At 48.8% G+C, this 21,833-nt stretch overlaps 1 protein-coding gene and 1 long non-coding RNA gene across 6 annotated transcripts in view; one reads left to right on the forward strand and one right to left on the reverse strand.

Moving 5' to 3' along the window:
* LOC122389239 (filamin-A-like) overlaps nucleotides 1-21,833 on the forward strand; it is a 119,739-nt gene that overhangs the window by 37,941 nt on the left and 59,965 nt on the right. For 2 of the 5 annotated variants that reach the window (XM_043381075.1, XM_043381076.1), the window contains exon 1: nucleotides 15,672-15,708. The exons of 1 other annotated variant lie outside the window; for it this stretch is intronic. In XM_043381075.1, coding sequence (XP_043237010.1) covers nucleotides 15,700-15,708 — 9 coding nt within the window. In that variant the 5' untranslated portion in view covers nucleotides 15,672-15,699. Of the gene's footprint in view, nucleotides 1-4,332; nucleotides 4,431-15,647; nucleotides 15,709-21,833 lie in introns of those variants that run through there. 2 more of the 5 variants (XM_043381078.1, XM_043381079.1) reach the window with 2 other exon arrangements.
* Nucleotides 18,276-21,011, reverse strand: LOC122389240. The gene is made up of 2 exons (XR_006257934.1): nucleotides 20,823-21,011; nucleotides 18,276-19,748 (listed from the first exon to the last, which is right to left on the reverse strand). It is a non-coding gene; the product is annotated as an uncharacterized LOC122389240 (long non-coding RNA).

A 21,833-nucleotide genomic window follows, 5' to 3' on the forward strand; every position in this document is an offset into this window, starting at 1 on the left:
CCAAGCAAGTACCAAGTACTTTGGCAAATACCGAGTACTTATGCAAATACCAAGCAAGTACCAAGTACTTTGGCAAGTACCGAGTACTTTGGCAAGTACCGAGTACTTTGGCAAGTACCGAGTACTTTGGCAAGTACCAAGCAAGTACCAAGTACTTTTGCAAGTTCAGCAAGTTTTTCGCCAATATCGAAGCTTCTAGACGTCCGAACGTCACCGGAAAAACACCATTCGATCCCAAATTTTCTCCCGAATCTTTTTATGGCCAAAGCGACGCGGAGCGAGCCAAGATATCTTGTCAAAAACCATTTGAGTCAGGGTCATGAAATCTTTAGAACATGTGTAAAATTGATAAACTCGAGAGGCACTGAAAGTTTCGTCGTGATCGGCCGCTTTTTGCGCGAGTTATGTGCAAAAAGCCGAGGTGGTCCGTTCGCCCGCCTATAAGTGCGAGGGTTAATTTTGGCTTTTGATGCCAAATTCTGTTTTATGTCGCTTACTTCACCTGATAGAATACAGTCCGAATTAGATTCGCTTCATTTCACTTCATAAATATTTTGTTGACTACCTGTCCACAAAAACTCAGAAGCATATGTATTCTTTCATTTCAATCCATTATTTCTGTCAGAGGCATATCAACCTTGACCCGCAACTGACAATGTGTTTTAATTACAAGAAAATACACTTGTAATTCCAAAATATATTGCCAGTTTTGATACCGTTGGCTTGAGGACACGTGACTAGCCAAGTTCAGAATGTTCTAAGTAAAACTAAGTATCATAAAGCGAAAAAATGATGCTGCTAAAATCAAGCCATTTTGATAGCGCTGTGTTGGACATGATTGCGTTTTCATGAATGTGAGGTCTGCTGCCAAACTTCTACCATTTTTCTGATGGTTTCTTTCAGGATGTGTTCTCTAATCCTTTTTTTAAACACTGGCATTTTATCAACTCACCTCTGAGCTTCTTTAGCCGAGAAATTTTGAAAAATCCAAAACCATATCAACTCACCCCCTGGGGGGTGGTGAGTTGATATGAACTTTGGCGTTTTAAAAAAGGGGCTTAATATATACATTTTTTATTCATTTTTGCTGTTTGCCTCCCCAAGGCATGTGCCATGAAACTGGCACAAAAAGAATTCCGTAAATGAATGTGGCTTTTAAAGAAATCTAGAATAACCTCAAAATCCATATCAACTCACCCCGGTTTACGGTACCTAAATGTACAACAGAAATGGGCTGCTGTGTTCATGCATTAACCCGCGCCCTGCCGGGGGGGGGGTGTTAAACACCCCCTGCAGTTAACCGTGAATATCTCAAAAACGGCGGCGCGGCACACTTTATCCTACATCATTTCTACATATGTTGTGAAAATTTCAGACCCTGGTCACTTAAAGTCAGGTCACCAGGTCAGGTCAAATGACCTCACTACATAAAAAGTTTCAATGTCTGCCAAAGCATACACGGAGTGACCAAACGCTATGAAACTTTCAGAGATGCAAATGCACAAGAGCGACAAAATACAAAAAAAATGTATGTCTTGGAATTTTGATATCGATGACATAAGGTCAGGTCAATTTTGCGACCTTAAATTGAAAGTCGCCTTTTTAGACGGAAGTCATTATAAACACTCCTGACTTTTTCGCGAATAACTTTTGATAGAGGCATGCTAGAGCGATGAATACACCTTATAGGTAGTTGTGTTTGGCTCGACGATACGGATGGACTAATATGGAACTTAGCCCTTATCGGTCAGGTCATGACCTCGACCTGAGGCCAAATTTTCAAGTTGACCATTCAAGGTCAATTGATAGTTCATTCCACACGTCTTGACGAGAGGAACACGATGCTGGTGGTAAAGGGAAGTTCGTGCAAATTTTGAGACGAAAGTTATTGCCGAAAACTGGTTTCCGAAAATATCGGCTATTTTGGCAGTTTTTGCGGTCACTGCAGGTAAAACCGTTGACGGCAAAACCGTTCACGGCACCCGGCATGATTTCTCTGAGCGCATTCATAGGTACATACAAATAATCTGTCTACATAGGATAGGGCCTTCTGTTTACAGAGGACCTCCTCCCCTGTCCCTTCCTACAGTGGGCGGCGACGCGGTTGGGAGTCTATTCTGTACAGTTTCCTGAGTTCTCAGTTCTCACTATAGTGAGAACTGAAAACTATCTATATAGAGTAGCAGGGAACAGAAGCCAGAAGGTAATTTGCTTACAGTGGGCCTCCACTCTATGTACTTAATATACGACGCTGTCTTTGACTACCGGGGGCCTCCTGCCCACAGAGGGCCTCTTATCTACAGAGGGCTTCCTCTCTACAGATTGCCAGTTAGCTACAGAGGGCCTCCTCTCTGCTGAGGGTGTCTTTCTCTCCAGAGGGCCTCCTTTACAGAGGGCATCCTCTCTACAGAGGGCCTCCTCTCTAGTCTCTACAGGGACCTCCTCTCTACAGAGGGCTTCCTATCTATGTAGGGCCTCCTCTCTTCAGAGTCTCGTCTCTACACAGGACCTCCTCTATACAGAGGATCTCATCTCTGCAAAGGGCCTCCTCTCTTCAGAGGGCCTTCACTTTACAGAGGGCCTCCTACCTACAGAGGACCTCCTTTCTACTGAGGGAGTCCTCTGCAGAGGGCCTTCTCTCTTCAGACGATCTCCTCTCTACAGAGGGCCTCCTCTCTTTAAAGGGCCTTCTGATTTCAGACGGTTTCCTCTTTACAGAGGGCCTGCTCTCTACAGAGGGTCTCCTTTTTACAGAGGGCCTCGTTTTTACAGAGGTCCTCCTTTTTGCACAGGGCCTCCTCTCTACAGGGGGTCTCCTCTCTAAGGGGGCCTCCTCTCTACACAGGGCCTCCTACCCACAGAGGGCCTCCTCTCTACTGAGGAGTCAGAGGGGCCCTAGCGGTCAGACACAGACACTAGTGGTTATTCACAGGAGATGAGAAGGGCCCTAGCTGTCACTTGTCAGGCTGGTCAGAGGGCCCTGATTGTTCTGACGTTTGTTTTTAGATTCCCGCGTGAATTTCGTTCGCCTCCGACGTGATTTTGGCCAACGTGGGCCTTCGGCCCACGTTGGATTCAGGCCGAAAGGATTCAGGCCAACGTGGGCCGAAGGCCCACGTTGGAACGTTATACCACAGGTTCTCTAGTAGACCCTTAGCTCTTCGACAGCCCCTGCCGGGCTTTTGCATTCCCCATGTCCCTTCCTTCGACTTTTACACAGTACTTTCGACTTTTACATTTCCATCTCGAGCACCGAGAGCCGAGCGGAGAGCACGCTCGGAGCGGTCGGAACGGCGGCGGTTCTCTGGATGCCCGTCACGCATTGCTGATGTGTTATCGGCCGCTACAGAGCGGGAGAGGGGAGCTATGTTGCAATGGTGCGGTACTGCAGTACGGCCGCCCGCCTGTCAGTTACTGGTGCATGTTTGTTGTGCGTTGCAGACCGCCCCTCCCTTTGAATGTGTTTTGCTCTCGTATGCTGGTACAATATTGAAACGAGCGGGAAACGGCTCTTGCTAGTTGCTTGGGTATGGAAATTGGAACGTGATGTTTGCAATTTTTCCTTCTCCATATTACCGTATCTGACAGTCAAACTGGTGATTTATAGAGGCAATATGTTTTTATTCGAAGCAGCATATCAAAATTGATGACCCGTTTGTTTTTCGGCCGATTTTGGGCTATCCCGGGTCACCTTTCTCCACGATAACTGCTGTTGACTGTTGAGTATGTTCATTTGCATGTTTGCTTTGAACGAAGTGAATCAGATTATGAGTGTGACGACCGATGACCGAGTTTCGTTCCGCCGATTCATTCACAGTCATCAGGGCTGATTGTGCTGGATACGTCACTCGTTCTGGAATGTTCCGCTGCCACCGGCCCACCCCCACTCTGTTGTCGCAGATGTGGCTCAGCGGAGGCGTGGGCGACGCGGTACTGTGGGCGGAACGCTTCCTTTTTCCAGGAGTGACAAGATGACGTGATGAGAGCAGAGCTGCTGGTTTTCCATCTCCCGGCGGACTGGCCGAGTCGCTAAACCGGACGGTCTGACAGGTTCAGACCATAGCTACTGAGCCAGACTCGAGCCTCGAGGGTTGGACTTTGCAATGCACATGACTCCGAAACCTTCCCAAGCTCTCGTGGATTGTTCATTCTTCCATTTCACACAATCCCTATAAAGTCACGCCGTTCACTGTGGCGCGGTGATTTTCACTGGTGCGGCATCTCCAGCCTAGAATACGGATGACGTCTCCTCTGGGTCGGCGGTGAGTCAGTCGACGCGGCTAATTTTGGCCCGCGGCGCCGGCCGCCGGCTGGCGTCGCGCCGCCGTCGACTCCAGGGAGCTGGCTCAGTCTTGGCCTGCCCCGCGGCGGTGAGGAAGTCGGCTGAGAGCGGTGCTTCCAGTTGCGACGCGACAAAGGAGAGGAAAGAGGTAGTGGGCAGTGGGTGACCGCATTTTGAGCGAGGGAGGCAGTCGTAGGGTTAGTGGAAGAAACAGGTGGGTGAGGAGTGGTGATGTCTGCCGGGTCTGACTTGCTTTGTTTATTGCGTATACGAGCTGCCTGGGTGACTGGTAAGAGGTGAATTTTGGAAAGAAAGCGCCTTTGATGTGTCGATATTTGCCTGCATCAGATATTGGTTCATGACTTATGACTTCATTAAAGTGTCTTGCAACTTGAAAGTGCATCCGGTTAGACTTGATTGTTTTGATGTGAGTGCATTTGATGGTGAGTGTTCTTATGCACTTACTTCCAATGCATTTCTGATGTTTTGTTCTATTTCACCTAAAGGGTCCTGAACAAATCGGTTCACCGTTACACCGATGCGGTTCCCGTCGGACCGGTTCTTAAGCGTTTGACCGGTGATCTGGGTCATTGATTTGATAAGATCAGTCTAGACAAAGTGGCCATGAAGCGTCGTGGACGCGCTTCATCATGGTCCGCGATGATTCGACAGTTTCGCTTGCCTGCCGACGAGAGATCTGGGATCTTGGGATCTTAGTCAATGGAAATGTGGCGCTGAGCTACCACCGTCTTGGGATTCGTGACACTCGAGATCCAGTCGTGCTGCTGCGTGTGCTGACGTCGCTCAAGCTCATGACGGTTTCCGTTCGTTGTTGTGGCTTGTAAAAGCCAAATTCTTATTTTCCTTTCTTATTTTATACTCGTATAGTTGCGTCTTTTGAACGCATGCCATGAACTCGCAAAGGACAAAGCGAAAGCTTCACCCACTAACGACTGAAGCATGCCACCTACTTTAAGGGTCGGATTCGCTTGGATTGAGGTCATAAATACAGCAAACAACAGCTTCCCCATCATACATGCATCGACCCCATCAACAAGATGACCATGCATTCAGTACCACCCCATTCACCACATATGTTCTCTTGCGCTTGCACCGTGTTGCGATGCATCTTCTGTCTGACCCGGCCCCGGCGACCCGTCCTCGGCCTCGAATGACCCGACCGCCACTGAGTGAACGGTGCGCCCGGCCGGGCCAGTTTTTACTGTCTGCCCTCCCCGACCGGTGCCTCGGCCCGGTCGGTCGCCGGGCGTCTCGTCGCTTGTCCCCGACGAGCCACGGTCGCGGCTGGAGGGGTGGTTGTGTGTCCCGGCCGGGGAACGAGTGAGTGTGAGAGGAGGTGAGAAGTCTGACACAGTGCTCAGACAGTACGCGGAGAGGTGGGCTGGTGCCTCAAAGTGGATATTTGCCAGTGGCGGTTGTTTTGACAGGTGCCTGTACAGCTCGACAGGTGGGTGTTTCGCCAAGAGTTTGCGGTACGACTATGAAAATTGATTGCCTGCTCTTCTCTTCTGTAGTTCTTACTCTTCAGTAACTTCCAGGGAACATGGTAATTAGTGCCAAGATAAGATTAGAGTGTGTTATTTTGGCTTCCAGCTCAGGAATCATCGTGGAGCTGGAAGGTTACGTTTTCCAGTTGATTTGGCACCGAACATCAAACAGCAGTCAGGTTTCGAGTGCCAATCGCATTCGTTTCGTTTGAGTACCTGTCTCACACAGTCGTGCTACATGTCTTGGAGCCACCCAGCAAGATCTTCAAGGATCCTGTACCTTTTCGAAACGCCTCCTGGACAACCCCAGGCTATCTTTAGGCGTCGGTGGTTTGCGCTTGGGTTTGATTGCCTTTCCATGTTTATTTGCCCTAGTTTTGGTAGCCCCTGGGATACATGTCGACGGTTTTGTTTGGCTGAGCGCACATGCCGACAACAGCAACAGTCGATTAGCCGTCGGCATCCCCAGTGATAGTGTCCGTCCAAAGCTGTGTGTCCGCTTTCTGCAATTTTTCAAATTATTTATGTACATTTTATTAGCTTTTCAATGCTTCGTTGTGAAGAGTTTCGTTGTGTTGTGTGAGGCAGCTCCGTTTTTAGGCTACGAAGCCTCGTTATCGACTCTCAGATCCCGGTGATTTTTCATTGTGAACTAGCGTCGTCACTGACAGTTCCAAACGGGTGATCATTGGAGCTTTATAACTCCTGCGTCGTGACCTCGAGGTGCGCCAGGCGGCCCGTCGCAGCCGACGCGCCGTCTCGAGGCCGTCGTCGTGAGCGACGCGTCTTTGGCCGGCTGCAGTGTGTAGCCCATCATCTCTCGTCGAGGAGAGCCCGGAGGCGGCGGGGTCGTCGGAGGCGACGGATGGTGTAGACTGAGACGGCGGCGGCGTGGCGCTGCCCCGCAGTGTTTACTTTGGAAGTTGGCAACTGGAGAGCTCCTCAAGGCGCGGCTTCCATGTGATCCTCTCTGTCTGCCCTGCTTGTCTGTCTGTCTGTCTGTGTGTCAGTTCAGTTCAGTCTCTCTCTCTCTCTCTCTCTCTCTCTCTCTCTCTCTCTCTCTCTCTCTCTCTCTCTCTCTCTCTCTCTCTCTCTCTCTCTCTCTCTCTCTCTCTCTTTCTCTCTCTCTCTCTCTCTCTCTCTCTCTCTCTCTCTCTCTCTCTCTCTCTCTCTCTCTCTCTCTCTCTCTCTCTCTCTCTCTCTCTCTCTCTCTCTCTCTCTCTCTCTCTCTCTCTCTCTCTCTCTCTCTCTCTCTCTCCATCCCGTCCCACTGACAGTCACATCATCTCCGGGCTTCAGGAAGCGGCCGGCTCTGGTCCAGATAGGGCTTCCCAGTTCCCATTGTGTCATCGCTACTGGTTCCGGTTATGCATACACGGTCAGTTCCGGTAGGCGGCTTCAGACCACTGGATGGCAGAGTCGTGGGCGGCAGAGTTAAATCGGCGGTACCGTGGGAGAGCTGTGGTTTGGCGTTGTGGTTCATTTTGGATGTAGATGCGGCCAGGCAGGCCACTGAGCCGATGAAATTTCGGACACGGCTATTCGAAGGCTAGACCCGTAGATAATTCGCTGTTTTTTTTTTTAAATTTAGTCTGGGAGGGAATGAGGCCTAGAAATCAGGCACCTACTTTGTTGAGGGTGTATGTCTTATTGGAGGCACACAGTGTTTTGTGGAGAACAGTCGAATGTATTTGTTAATATGTTCAGATTCGGTCATTGCCTATATCTATACCTATATTTGATATGAAACTATTAGCCCTTGTGCATTGCGAAAATGAAATTAGATCTTGAATAACCCATAGCATACGTGATGAGGCGTTTCTAGGAATAAACCCATTCGCACAGATTTATGACTGTTGCTGCGGCGGCTGCGGCTTTACCAGCAATTTCTGTGTCAGGCCTGGTCGACCTGTAACCGAAACACGGCCTGACTCACACGAATCACATCCAGCCGACACACTCACTCTGGAGCTCTCCTCACAAACACTGGTGACTGTTTGCCTTATAAGGTCCGTCGTCTGAAAATCATGGCCACATGACCATGGGCGCCGCCACCGGGGGGGACGGGGGGGACGCGTCCCCCCCACTCTCAGAATGGAAGGGGGACGTCCCCCCCCCCAAACTCATTACGGAGCGAGCGAAGCGAGCGTAGTCTTCGTAGGTTAACGGAAATTTCTGAGTATGCCGTGGTCACGCTTTTGCTAGGCTTATATCTCAGCAACCACTTGACCGATTTACATGCGGTAATTTTTGTGGGGTAGCAGTGGCGGTCGCAGGGGGGGGGCCATCAGGGCCATGGCCCCCCCCAAAGGCAAATCAGGGGGGCCATCATATCATTTGGCCCCCCCCAAACAACCGATGGGCCCCCATGGCCGTATGGGGCCCTGGCCCGTATTCGATTGTCACGAGGCTCGAGAAACCCACGCCAGCTATTAACAGCTCCCATACCAGTCTTTGAGGGTCCTACACTGACGTCGGAGGGCCCTTCAGTGGCGGTCAAGCGTCCACATTGACCGCTGAGGACCCAAATTGACCTCTGAGGGCCCTCCACTGGCCTTTGAGGGCCCCTAAACCGGTCTCAGGGGCCCAACCGGCGTCTGAGAGCCTCATTCCGGCCTCTGATGGCCTCATTTCTGTCTCTCGAGTCCCAAGACCAGCCTTTAAGTGTCTCTGAGGGCCCCGCACTGGATTCTGAAGACCCGATGTTGGTCTCTAAGAGCCCGCATCGGCCTCTGGGGGCCCATCTTGGCCTTTGAGGGCCCTCCGCTGGTCTCTGGGGTCCAATGCCGGCCCTTGCCGGCCTTTTAGGGCCCAAAACTGACCTCTAAGGGCCCATGCTGGCCTGTAAGGACCCACATTAGCCTCTGAGGCCCCCCGCACTGGATTCTGAAGACCCAATGCCGGCCGCTCAGGGCCCGCATCGGCGTCTGAGGGCCCACCTTGGCCTTTGAGGGCCCTCCGCTGGCCTCTGGGGTCCAACGCCGGCCCATGCCAGTCTTTTAGGGCCCCACACTGACCTCTGAGGGCCCCATGCTGGCCTGTAAGGACACACATTAGCCTCTATGGGCCCCGCACTGAATTCTGAAGACCCGATGCCGGCCTCTAAGGGCCCGCATCGGCCTCTGAGGGCCCATCTTGACTTTTGAGGGCCCTCTACTGGCCTCTGGGGTATAACGCCGGCAAATGCCAGTCTTTTAGGGTCCCATTCTGACCTTTGAGGGCCCCATGCTGGCCTGTAAGGGCCCACATTAGCCTCTGAGGGCCCCCGCACTGGATTCTGAAGACCCGATGCCGGCCTCTAAGGGTCAGCATCGGCTTCTGAGGACCCATCTTGGCCTTTGAGGGCCTTCTGTTGGCCTCTGGGGTCCAACGCCGGCCCATGCCGGTCTTTTAGGGCCCCACACTGACCTCTGACAGCTCGTGCTGGCCTGTAAGTACCCACCTTAGCCTTTGAGGACCCCGCACGAGCCTCTAAAGACCCGATGCCGGTCTGTAAGGGCCCGCATCGGCCTCTGAGGGCCCATCTTGGCCTTTAAGGGCCCTCTACTGGCCTCTGGGGTCCAACGCCGGCCCATGTCGGTCTTTTAGGGCACCACGCTAACCTCTGAGGGCTCCATGCTGGCCTGTAAGGACCCACATTTGCCTCTGAGTGCCCAATTTGGTCTCTGATGGTCTCAAACTGCCTTTTGCAGGCCCTGTACTGGTCTCTGAGGGTCCTAAACTGGCCCCTAAGGGCCTAAACCAGCCTAGGTCCCACACCGGCCTCTGATGGTCCCATTTCTGTCTCTGGGACCCAAACTGACCCTTATGTGCCTCTGAGGGCCCCGTACTGGCTTCTGAAGGATCGATGCCGGCTTCTGAGGACCCATAACGGTCTTTAAGTGTCTCATGCCGACACCTCAGGCCCCACACTAGCCTCTGAGGGGCCCCAAACTGGCCGCCTATGAGGTCTCTACACCGGCCACTGATGGCCGTATTATGTTCTCTGGGGGGCTCAAGCCTTACCTTCGGGGGTCACGCACTTGCCTCTGAAGGCCCACATCAGCCTCTGGGGTCCTACCTGGGGCCTTTGAGACCCTTCGCTGACCCTTGGGTCCAACGCCGGCCTTTGGGGGGTCTGACACCGTACTCTAAGGGCCCCATTGCAGCCTCTAGGCGATAGGTATCGCCTAAGCGCTATCGATGGGCCCATAAGTGTAGGAACCATGGGTGCAGTGGGCGCAGTTGCACCAAACACAATTCTGCAGTGGGTGCAGACAATGTATTCTGCATCCACATTCCACAATAATCTAGAACAAAACCCCCTTTTCTCAGCAACACTACTTTCCATGCAGCACGACAAATTTAGGATATTTTGCCCACTATCCATCTTTCGAAGCATTTGATACTGTAATGGTCTTCAAAACTTACATTTGTGCCTAGTAAAAAAAGAGAGAAGATGAAACGGAACACATGTGATTGAACAGTGAACAGATACCGAGGACCCACTGTCAAAAGTTTTAGCACGATGATCTTAGAAAATAGCAAAGTTAGCCGCCTAAGCCGCCTTTACTTTTGCGGTAGTCCATTCACAGTTGCGTGAATTAGACAATATCAATAATTCAAAATGCACTTATCGGTACCTTTTCGACATTGTACACCCTCAAAGCTCGCAATGAGCCTCCGCTCGGGTGCCACTCCCTACCCCCCCCCCCCCGCTTCACCGGTCATGGCCTGGATTTCTGTACCCGTGCACTACGCCCGTGGGCCCCTTTGAGCTAGCACCGGGCCCCCCGGGTCAGCGCAGGGGCCCCTTTGCCAAGTTGGCCCCCCCCAAACTCCAAGTCTGCGACCGCCCCTGTGGGGTAGCACTAGATTCATTCCTTCTAACGAGCATCGGACTATTCCCGATGCATGTGAGTGACCCCATATGCACGTGCCACGTGAAAAACGAAGAGGTGTCAGTTTTGTAACAACTAACAATTTCAATATCTCGGCAACAACGATTGCGCTGAAAGTTGGCATGTAGGTAGGTATACCCACTAGGCAATGCATATCCATGTGCCACAGTTAGGGTGCTGCTGCACGTGTGCACATGCAGGGGTCGATTCCAGATCTCGAGAACGGCTGAACCGATTGTGCTGAAATCTGATACATGGTTAGGAACCGGTTAGTAGGGTGCCGTGCAAAAGTCAGTTGGGACCCATTTTGCACGTGCGCACGTGCAGGGTGCCGCTTCCAGATCTCGAGAACGGCTAGGCCGATTGCGCTCAAATTTGGCACATCGTTAGGGACCGGTTAGAAGGGTGCAGTGCACAAGTTAGTTGGAGGTATCCCCTCGCAATTTCGCACGTGCAAGGCCCACCCCACCCTCTCGCTCGCTTCGTTGGTCGCCCCAAAAGGCGTTTTACTGGTTGTTATCCTACTCGAATTTTGATTAGGCCCTTCGGTCCAATGAGACCATTTCAGAGCCGCAAGTATGGAAGAATTAGTGGGAGACATTGGTCGGGGCAGCCACCCTAGTGAGCCACTTGGGATGAACCCGACCAATTGAACAGGCAGCCCAGCCCACTGGCACTCACTGCACCCGGCAAAGGACTAGGTATAGCTTCAGTGGAGCCATTCCCGCATGGGATAGAGTTGCCCGTCCAGCCCGGAGCAGGGGGTTGCGGCGTGGAAGAGAAGGATTTGACTGTCCTGAGGATGGAAGAGATGGAACGGCAGGTGCCGAATCTGAGAGGGTCCAGGAGGTTTAGATACTCAGTATATGGGGTGTGGGCCTACATGCATTGGTCTCACCCCTGCCACCTCGGCCAACAAAATCTCCAGTTCTTATCCGACCTGTCATCGCGGAACTGCCGATTTTTGATATCGTGATCAACGTGTGTCGTGTAACACGACTGGCCGAACACGGGCCTAATATATTTCGTCTAGCCAGCCAAGAGTATAGCCAAGAGTATGACTTTACACCAATCCGGCCTCGAAGTCAAAATCCGAACATTTTCGAAGACTGACTCTGGCCAAAACTGGCCAAAACAGTCAACTCCGACTGATTCCGGCTCCGACCCTACACTTCTGCAGTCACGCTAGGTACACTAAATTTCCAGCTTCTAAGAAATAAGCTATACGGTTGACAGGACCACAAAACTTTGAGGCGACTTGACTACTTGACTTGGTTTTCCTGACCCAAGGTTTTCTGGTATCAAGCTTGTTACACGGGCTGCGAAATTCGTATTTTGGAGCAGTTTTGCCTAATGTTTTTTTGCCAATTTTCGCGGCGCTTCGCGCCGATTCGTGCACAAACCGAAAAGAGAGATTTGTGACTATACAACGCCCCCTCCCCCACGCGGGTATGCAATATGCATTACCTATGCAATATGCATTATCGATTATATTAGTGGCATACATCAGCAATTATACCGTGATAGAACACGAGGCTTTGCCGTGTCAAACTGAATCGGACAACAGATGTGTGTATATGTAGGTAGGTAGGTACTCGGTGGGTGCGGTCTGTAGCCATTACTTTAAGGAAATACCTAAACATGGGTGTCCATTTCCGCCAAGTCGGGGGTGCCCGAGCTCTCCAAATTCCCCGCCGGCTCGGCCGGCTTGGCTTTGGAGCCTCAACAGACCGCGCGGGTCAAGGTCACCGCTAGGGCGGGGGCGGATTTGCTGCGCCCGGGCACCCCCAACTCGGTAGAAATCGACACCTATGTACCTAAACTACTTTCCTCAAACCAGTTGTTTTGCCACAGTTTTATGAGTTTTTAAGCTTAAAATGGTCATGAAATAATGAATATTTGCAAAAGGATTTTATATTTATTTTTACATCACTATTTTCCATCTTTCGTAGAGGCTACTTACCTATATTGCAGCGGAAGCTGATTACGCGTTGACCAAGCATAGTACGTAGTTCAAACCAGCTGAATGCTGATTGGCTAGCATTTTTCCGTAAGGGAATGGATTCCTCGGCAAGAGAATGACAAAGTGTAATCTATGGGAATGACTTCAGTCTTCAAACCTAAAATCGATACCTACCGATATATTTGGCTAGGGTGATCGTTGGGCCATAAAAGCTCCTGATTTGTTCTCGTCTCAGCTCAGGCTACAAAACTGTTACTTCAGTTCAAAACCCTATGTTAAAAGTGGCATATTTGCTTTAAACGTTGAATGCATCCGACCGAAAAAGCCACGGTAAGAATGCCTACTTTTGGGTTTTCAGTCGGTCAGTCCGTCCCCCCCAGTCAAAAATCCGTGGCGGCGCCCCTGCACATGACTCACCCTTGCATAACTCCGGCATGTCCGATGCATACTCAGACGGCTCGTAGCTCAGGGAGGGCGGGGCTGCGCCTGCGGCGTCCCCGACAAGCGTTTTGCAGACGCTGCTGACCTAGCTACATTCGCTGTCTAATGACTCGCACGTGACTGACCCAACCAGCCGCCTTTGATTCTCTGACCGTCTTAGCGAGCTCTGAGCTGGCGTCTGGGGGGGGGGGGGCAGGAGATCGGATTTCTGCACTGTCGGTTCCGATGACAGCGGATCAGTGATGATTTGGAGGGGCTGACATGCCGCCGCCCCGCGGAGAGATCGAATTTCTCGACCACCCGCCGCTGTGTCAGCCCTGAGCCTCGCGCATGACGTCTGTTTGATGGACGGGCGCAAACAGTGCATGGCTCGTAAAAGGGTTAGCTCAATCGGACCGACTGAAGCAAACGGTGATGTTTGGTGTTGTTTTACCAATGTTGCCACAGGCTCGAAATAGACGTTTAGTCTATTGGCTTTGTGGTCGCCGGTTTTGCAGAGCGTGAGGTTTCTTCCTGGTAAACCGGAGCAACAATCACGAGTACATGCCCTGCAATCTGTTGTCCTGCAATCTGGCTATGCGCATACCTAACTAAGCACTATTTGATCTTGCATCAAATAATTATGTCATGCATTCGAATTTCGATAGTGTGGGCCTTGGGCACTGATGTCTGAACTAAACTACAAGTCAAACCCCTTTGCTGGAGCTCTTCACAGGTCTCCCTTGGCAGTGGTTTGGGGACGATGCCTATGTGTTGCCCGCTCACCACTGAGCTTCATTTCCACACATCGCTTCTCTCTCATCTAACACCGGCTGGTCGGACGAGAGCCGGGATTTTGTCCGACGACCGCTAACGGTTTGTTTATGCCAGAAAGCTGTGACAGTCGGAGAGGCTGGCCGCCGGCCAGGGAGGCCCTCCCTGAGCCCTGTTCTGTAGGGTGGTGCTGGGGTCTCGGTTCTGACAGTTGTCAGATTTGACGGTCAGGTCTCGGTCACAGCCTGTCACGGTGACTGTCAGGGGACAGTTAACGCCTCGGAGGAATGTTATGAGTGTCCTGACACGTCGAGTGTCTTCACAAATTATTGGCATGCCAAGTATAAGTGCATTTGCCTTCAGTCAAATATTTTTCCAAGGTGGTTGGAATGTTTCGTGAGGTCCAATGAATCTGGTTCTAATAGGGTTGAGTTTGAAGATTCGTAAAAATTATTATATCTTTCTCATCCATTCCTATCGTAGGTCTGCACACCTCTGTGTACTTATGTATTGATAAAAAACACAGTTTTAGTTACGTTGAAAATAAGTTATTTTGAAACCAGACATGTGCTTGGATCCGGAAAAATGGATCTGAGATCCGATCCCATGGATCCCGATCCGAGATCCATTCAGATCATAGATCCAACCCCTCAATTTTGTCGAGAGATCTACTGGGATCATAGATCTGACCCTTCAATTTTGTCGCTAGATCCACTCGGATCATAGATCTGGCTCCCCAATTTTGTCGTGAGATCCATTGGGATCATAGCTCATAGGTGCTCAAAATGTTAACAACTTTCTTTCATAAGAAGTTATGAATACCAAAGTATGGTTAGAAACAAACAATTTTATACAAAGGCCATATTAGTAAAGGCATCCGCCATCCAGTTACATTATACAGAATACAAAATAAAGGAGGTCATGACAGTCACAACTTGAGAGAATTGAGTGACATGAAGATTGTTCACAGTTCACATACCAACAGAAAAGTTTGCATTAACAATTAACATAGAGGTAAGTCAAAGTAATGACTAATGAACAATACATAACTAGGTACCTACCACATCACAATTCATGTTAAAATCTACATAATGATATTGATAAGACAATCTTGCATTAGACAACCATGAGGCTTTCCAGTTTCCACTTTCCAGCTACCACAATTGATTGATAAACAATAAAAGATGATACTGACACATGTGGCTTGGTTAGGTAAAGGTATTTCAATCTATTGAAAGAAATATTTGATAAAATAAACTAAGATATAAACAAAAGTATAAAAATATTCAACAGCCTGCGGAAGCGATGAGAAGCGAAATATCAATTGTAATGGCCTTGGATATTTACCGTAAAATGATTATTCAGTATCTAAATAGAACTCGTGACGTCATTTCAATTAACAAATGAGCTAGACGTTCTACCTTCGAGTATAATGAAAATAAATAAAAAAATCAAACTGGAAATTCAAAAGTCTGGAGTTTTTTTTTTAAGAATGTTAATTTTTTCTGCCTCACATAATTTTACGATACGATTGTTTGTGAATATCATCTTTGTAGCGTTGAATTTAATGACGTAAACGTAAGCTGAAACGGTATTACATGGCCCAGAGCGGTGTGCGCCTTGCATCTTTGTTTTATTCATTTTTCAAAAGAATAACAATATCTTACGTCATTAGTTTAAAGGGCCTATTACGGGGAATCTTTTGGAATCATTACGGTTTTGGTCAAATTAAGATTTTTCATTGGTCAAACGATAATGACGTAATAAAACCATATTACCAAAACGTGAGCTGTGAATTTCGTTTGTCTTTTTTTGGGAGGCTCTCTCATAACAAAAGCACAGCATGGCACCACACGTGGCACGATCGGCACGATGCCAAAAGTAGGTAATCTGAAGAAGTTGATGCCATTTTTGAACTTGTAATTTTATTAGGAAAGTATTAGAGGTTGGTTGCTATTCTTACTAAATCGAAATTGTGTTGCACATACTAATAGCCCATACGAACATTCTGGATTGGGATTTCATACCTGGCAGAAGTGGATTGCTGGATTATTTTTAACAAAACTGACCTATTTGGCTTCCAGGTTTGATTTCCTAACATCTGTCCATAGGCGGCAGAACAGGGGGGGGGGGGGGGGTGGCACCAGGGTACAGTGCCCCCCATAGATTTTGGCATTTTAACATTAGCCCTACTGGCGTTGCATGGAAAGAATGGGACCAAAATGAAAATCTGCAGTGCCCTGCTGCCACTGCATCTGTCTGTACTGCTTGTTCATTGAATTAAAGTGGCTGTAGCTTGTTGATAAGATTGTCATCAGTGCTGTCATGAAAAGTTACAATTGGTCACAAAAAGTAGCAATATGCATGTTCTTGGTTTATTTTAAATGTAGTACAAATGCTGTTTATTTAAATTCAAATTTAATGATGATACCTAATGATTATAAGTGGTCTTAACCAATAACCATGTCCACAAGTGATAATTCTCAATTGTATTGCACTGTAAGGTGTACAATTATGTAGGATAAGGGTTCCATTGGCTACATGTTGTCGTGAGATCCATACAGATCATAGGTCCTCCACAAATTTTTGCCCGCTGGATCCACAGAGATCATAGATCCGACCCCTAAATTTTGTCGAGAGATCCATTCGGATCATAGATCCAACCCCTGAATTTTGTCGAGAGATCCACTCGGATCATAGATCCAACCCCTCTATTTTGTCGAGAGATCCACTGAGATCATAGATCCAGCTCTCGGATCCAAGCACATGTCTGTTTGAAACCATACCCATTCGCTTCATCTCACCACCAAATCCCTCCCCATTCTAACTCCGACCTACTCCGAAGTTGCCGGTGACTGGTGTGACGGAGTTGGTCGGTCCCACCCAAGTCTTTGACCGTCTCCCGACCCCGCGGACCGGCTTTCAGTCCGTGTGACGCCAGTCTGAAAGCCCGACCCGCTCCACCGCTGGCTCGGACGTTTTTGTTCGCATGCCAAGTCGCGGGGTGCGCGGCAGCTGATTCGCTGAGAGGAGACGGGGCGCGACGACCACTGGAAGTTGCGGATAGGCGGAGGTCGATGAGTAACAGCAAGATACCTATAAGAAACAGGTAGGTCCGATGTTTTGAGTAAAGCCCAGTAAAGCCCTGGTGACGTCACTGACATTTCTTATATGGAGAATTTCGCCCATAAGGAAAATATTTTACATACGGAAATTTGTATTTCATTAGGAAAAAATACATTCTTTCAATTTCATCATGAAACTTATATAATTTAATTAAAAAACTTGAAATCCTTTGAGTGCTTGTCCCAACCCCTGCTATACCTTTGGTCACGTGACTTCCATGATAAACTTTGCGTTTTGCAATGTTATGACTTAAACAGAAGCAATAAATGTTACAAGCGTATTATTTATGATGTTTTAGGCAGCAATCGTGTAATAACATCCTTGAATTATATACATTCTGCTTAAAAGAGGTCACGTGATGTTACCAGATTGTGCTCGGACAGCATCTTCTTGAACTTCGATTTTGAGTACTTTTTACCTTCATTGAGTCCTAATAATGGACGTTTTTAGTTATAAAATGAAGCAATGAATCTATTGACGGCAAAATTTAATCATTTTTGCACTTTCAAGCCGGGCTATCCTGGCATGAACTTCGGCCGGTTTGTGTGTGAAGCCTATGGTGAAGGGAAAACTTCACGCCCGGCTGACGTCACAGACCTCGGCTACCAAATCGTGTCCGGTGGGGGTCGAGTAACAGTGGGACTGAGACTCGGAACGGAAAGGAGGGGAGATCTCGGCCCTCGGCGAATCTGAATCAGTCGGTGGAGCCAGGGAGGCACCGGTTCTGACGTCACACGAAAATATCAGTCGGCTGGTTGTGGCACTGCCCCCTGCCGGCGCGACTGTGCTGCCACCTAGCTAAGCCTAGTCAGCCTAGGACGGGACGGTTTTATTTGTTCTCGTCTAGTGGTGCAGCTTGCGACGACACTCGGTCGACATAGCTGTGCTGCAACATACCCCAGGTTCGGTCTTCGGAGTCTCTCGGACGGCCAATCCTGTTCCATAACCACAGCTAAATCCCCGCTGACCTTAACCAGGATTGGCCGGACGACGTTAAATCTTCGTAGTTCGAGAGACACCGAACCCGGGGATAGTCTATCGAAGCCTTGGCGGCTGAAGAAAGGCTAGACATATCTCACTTGATTTTGGCGTGGCCAGCCTCACTTCTGTAGTTTTGCTTCACAGAATTCTGCGTCCTATTGAGTTTCCGGTTACGTAGTACACGACCACGTTCAGGAACTCTTTGTTTTTTTTAGATACATCACGTAATGACAAACTTTTGGCAGCATTTACATTGGTTGCCTGCATATTTTGGTGAGGAAAAATCGCTATCGCAGTAGTACAGTCAAGACATACCACAAAGGATCAGAGCTAAAGCAGCATTATTAACCAAAAGTGTATTGCATTGATCACCAGCATGTTCGTAAAATAAAATACATCAGGAATAAAGATGACAACCAAGCCGCATGGACACTTATAACAAACATGAACGATAAAGTGGCAACACAAATGAAAGAGAGAAGATGAATCTGCCCTTCGCAATCGTCAACTTAAAATAAAACTTCAAATATACAACAGACCTCTGTGCATTAAAAGAACACGAATACACTCGCTTTGTCGTCGACACATAATGGGAACATCCTGGCGGCCCAGCCAAACAGCGCGCCCGCCTTCGAGTAGGAAATAGCAGCGGCCGCAGAAGTGGCCAACAGATAACTACCACATTGTTCGTCACGCCACCTGCACTGAAACGTAACAGCTATTTAATCGTGAAATGTAGCTATCCATCCAAAAATGCTGCACTACACCAGCACCACCGCACAGTTAGCAGATAGGTACGGATCGCAGGTCCTGGTCTCTGTCTCTTCCGAGTAGGATCTCCGGACCGGTCACCAGCGCCACCATCTCCGCGCGGTAGCTAAAGCACAGCTCTCCGGCCGGGGCCCGCAGTTCCTCGGCCTCTTCGTCCAGCCTTGTCCTTGTTTTGACGTGAGTGAATGTGCAAATGTTTTGAATGATTAGATCAGCAGCCGCGGATACGGATTCTGAGCAGTAATCGCCACGCACTTTGTATGTGGATCGCTCTTAAATGTAAATACAAATACAAATACAAATACAGCCAGACCAGCACGGCTCCCGCCCAGCACCTGAAGACTCCGCCCTCCGCAGATCCGTCCGTCCAAAGCCGGACAGCACACAGGGGCAGGAACGCGAGGTGCAGCGTAGCCACGCTTTCCCTTTCCGCCGCCGTGGCCCCAGCCCGGATCGGGCACACGTCCAACCGGAAGGTGACGCCAGCCGTCTGTTGACACGGTGGGATTCTCGCTCTCGCCCAGGCCTGGCGGCCTCGCAATCTCCAGCCTCGGACCGAAGACAGGCGCGCCGGTGCCGAGGCCTTGGCGGTCGCGCGCAGGGGGTCCCCTGATGGCAGAGCCAGCGCCCTCCCCAGCAGCCTGGCAGCCAGCGTCCAGCTTCTCTCCTCCATCGGAGAAAGTCGGGCTTCCGCCATTAGTGCGTGGCACGGTGTTGAGCGCGGACACCGGTGATGATACGGCCGCCTCTCGCAGTCCTCGCTCCAGAAGATTCACGTGCGAGGGGGCGGCCGCCGGCAGCCACGCGACGGCAGCGTGTTCGAGCACCCCTCGGACGTAACCGATTGGCCACCGTACTAAGGGCACCCTCGTCCAGGCCCCAGCTATTCAACCAGGTCGACGGCGCCGTAGCCGTCACTCGAGCCACGCCACAGAGCTCACGCCTCAAAGCGGTTGGCTCTCCGGTCCTCGGCATCCGGCATCCGCAGTGATTTGGCGTAGCCAGGACAGGTGAGATGCCGGCCTCAGTCATAACCGGAAAGCCTGTAAAAAAAAACAATATGTGATTGACAAATGGAAATATATTGTAAGCATAGAGTTGATAAATCATGACGCACACTGCATTGTGACAGTAGATACTTTAGTGCGATTGGCAGAGGAGGGACTTATTGTAAGAAAACAATGAGCAATTGAGGCATTGATTTGGTTCTGTAGGTAGCTACCTACCCTTCACATATGAATGTGGATGATTTGTACCATTAAGAAAAACCATAGGCGTAGGAGCGGAGGGGGGGGGACATGCCCCCACTTTTCAGCTATGCTAATTTTTAAAGTAAAATATTTATTTTCATTTAAATTCAAAACTAAGAGCATGAAATCGTTCGGCAAGGTGAGATGAGCACGAAACTGCAAGGAATTTGTTCATAGGGGTATTACGGTTCCCACAAAGTGACATTGAAGTTCTCTGCCCCCCCCCCCCAAACTTTACGTGAGGTTCCTGCGCCCATGGAAAAAAACACATTGCATTATGTGCATCAACACTTAACCCTTGCACGAGGGCCACAAAGCCCACTATAAAGCCCACAAGACACCATCTGAAATCAAAGCATGACAAATGATAGCATGTAGGCACCTGACGGCTGACCTACTACATATAACCTACTGAACAAAACATACCACATATATCAATATGTATGTGCAGATAAAGTATGAATGCTAGGTTGATACCAAGGCTGTTTAGTAGGTTGTAGGTATGCTGAAAGGATGAAAGATGGGTATTTTTTCAAAAAAATATCTGATCTACAGTTCATATGAACATGCAACATGGGGTTAGGTAAGGTTTGATTTTTGTTTTGTACCAGACTGGAAATAATAAACGTTATGCCTTATATGTCCGGCATAGTGGCGGGATTGCGCCAAAAATTTCAGCGCATGTCCGGCGTAGGTAACTTCGCATGCGCCGAATTTGGCGCATGGCGGCAGACGCCATAGCCTTGATATAGCCTTGATCGGTAGATGTGCACATGTGCTTTATATAAAAAGGGTTTAATTTTTGCACAAATAGGTACCTAATTTTTGGCGCAAATTACACAGAAATTTCAGTGTCTGGGTACCCACCTTCCTGTCAAGTTGATACTTGACACACCATCCTGCTATCTGAGGCAGCCCAGGAACCAGCTCAGGCAATTACAATGAAAGTCAACAGTCGTGCGGGAATTACACCACTCCCCATTAAAATCTGATATCAAGTAATTAGTTAATGACGATAATCCCGCCACCACAAATCTTATAAAACACATCAACATTGACCTTTGATATTCCGAAAAGAAATACCCATAATGATTTAAAGCGAACGTGTTCTTACGCAGCTGTGACATAAGCTGCGCATACGAAAAACACCAGCTAGACCAATTGATGGCGAATAAACCTGTTGATGAAGAAATACTTGTCTCCCATTGGTCTGTGAACACAATCTGCAGGAAACGCAGCTTAAACTACAGTAAAATTTTGCAGGAAATTCTGCAGAAAGTAAGAAAAATGCAATTTAAACATATTTAGCCAATGAGTCTGGCCAATCTGTTGATATATTCCGATAGATATTAAGCACGATCAGTCATTTTGAAAGAATTACGGTCCGACTCTCTTTATTTTTAAAGCAATGACGCATAATATGATTATTGAAAAATTGACAAATATATTTTCTTGGAGGGAAAAGTGGGACTAGCGTTAAGTTAAAAATCAAAATTAATACACTGATCGAGACCTCGCTTTCAAAAGTATATATCAGTGCATTTTCGCATCGAATCTCTCTCAATCATGACCAAACTTGAGCAAAAACAGCAAGATTGCCTGTTTTGTCAATTCACACATTTTCATATTTGGGGGCAATTTTAAAGTTGATGGCCAATGTTTTCAAAGTCAACATTTCCACAGGAAAAAAATACAGCTATTTTTCTTCCAAATTCATTCATTTGTAGAGTCCGACTCTCTCTTGTTTTCTCGCAGTTTCCGTTGTGATTTGAGAGAAACGATCATGTGTATCATAAGCGTTTGGCTCACTTCAAGACGGCAGAATTTGCACTTGCATTTTCTGCCGTGTGGAAGACCAGAGGGAGTCAACTAATTTAT

The sequence above is a fragment of the Amphibalanus amphitrite genome, unplaced genomic scaffold (genome assembly GCF_019059575.1).
Source record: "Amphibalanus amphitrite isolate SeventyFive unplaced genomic scaffold, NRLGWU_Aamphi_draft 000350F_arrow, whole genome shotgun sequence".
Lineage (NCBI taxonomy): Eukaryota > Metazoa > Arthropoda > Thecostraca > Balanomorpha > Balanidae > Amphibalanus > Amphibalanus amphitrite.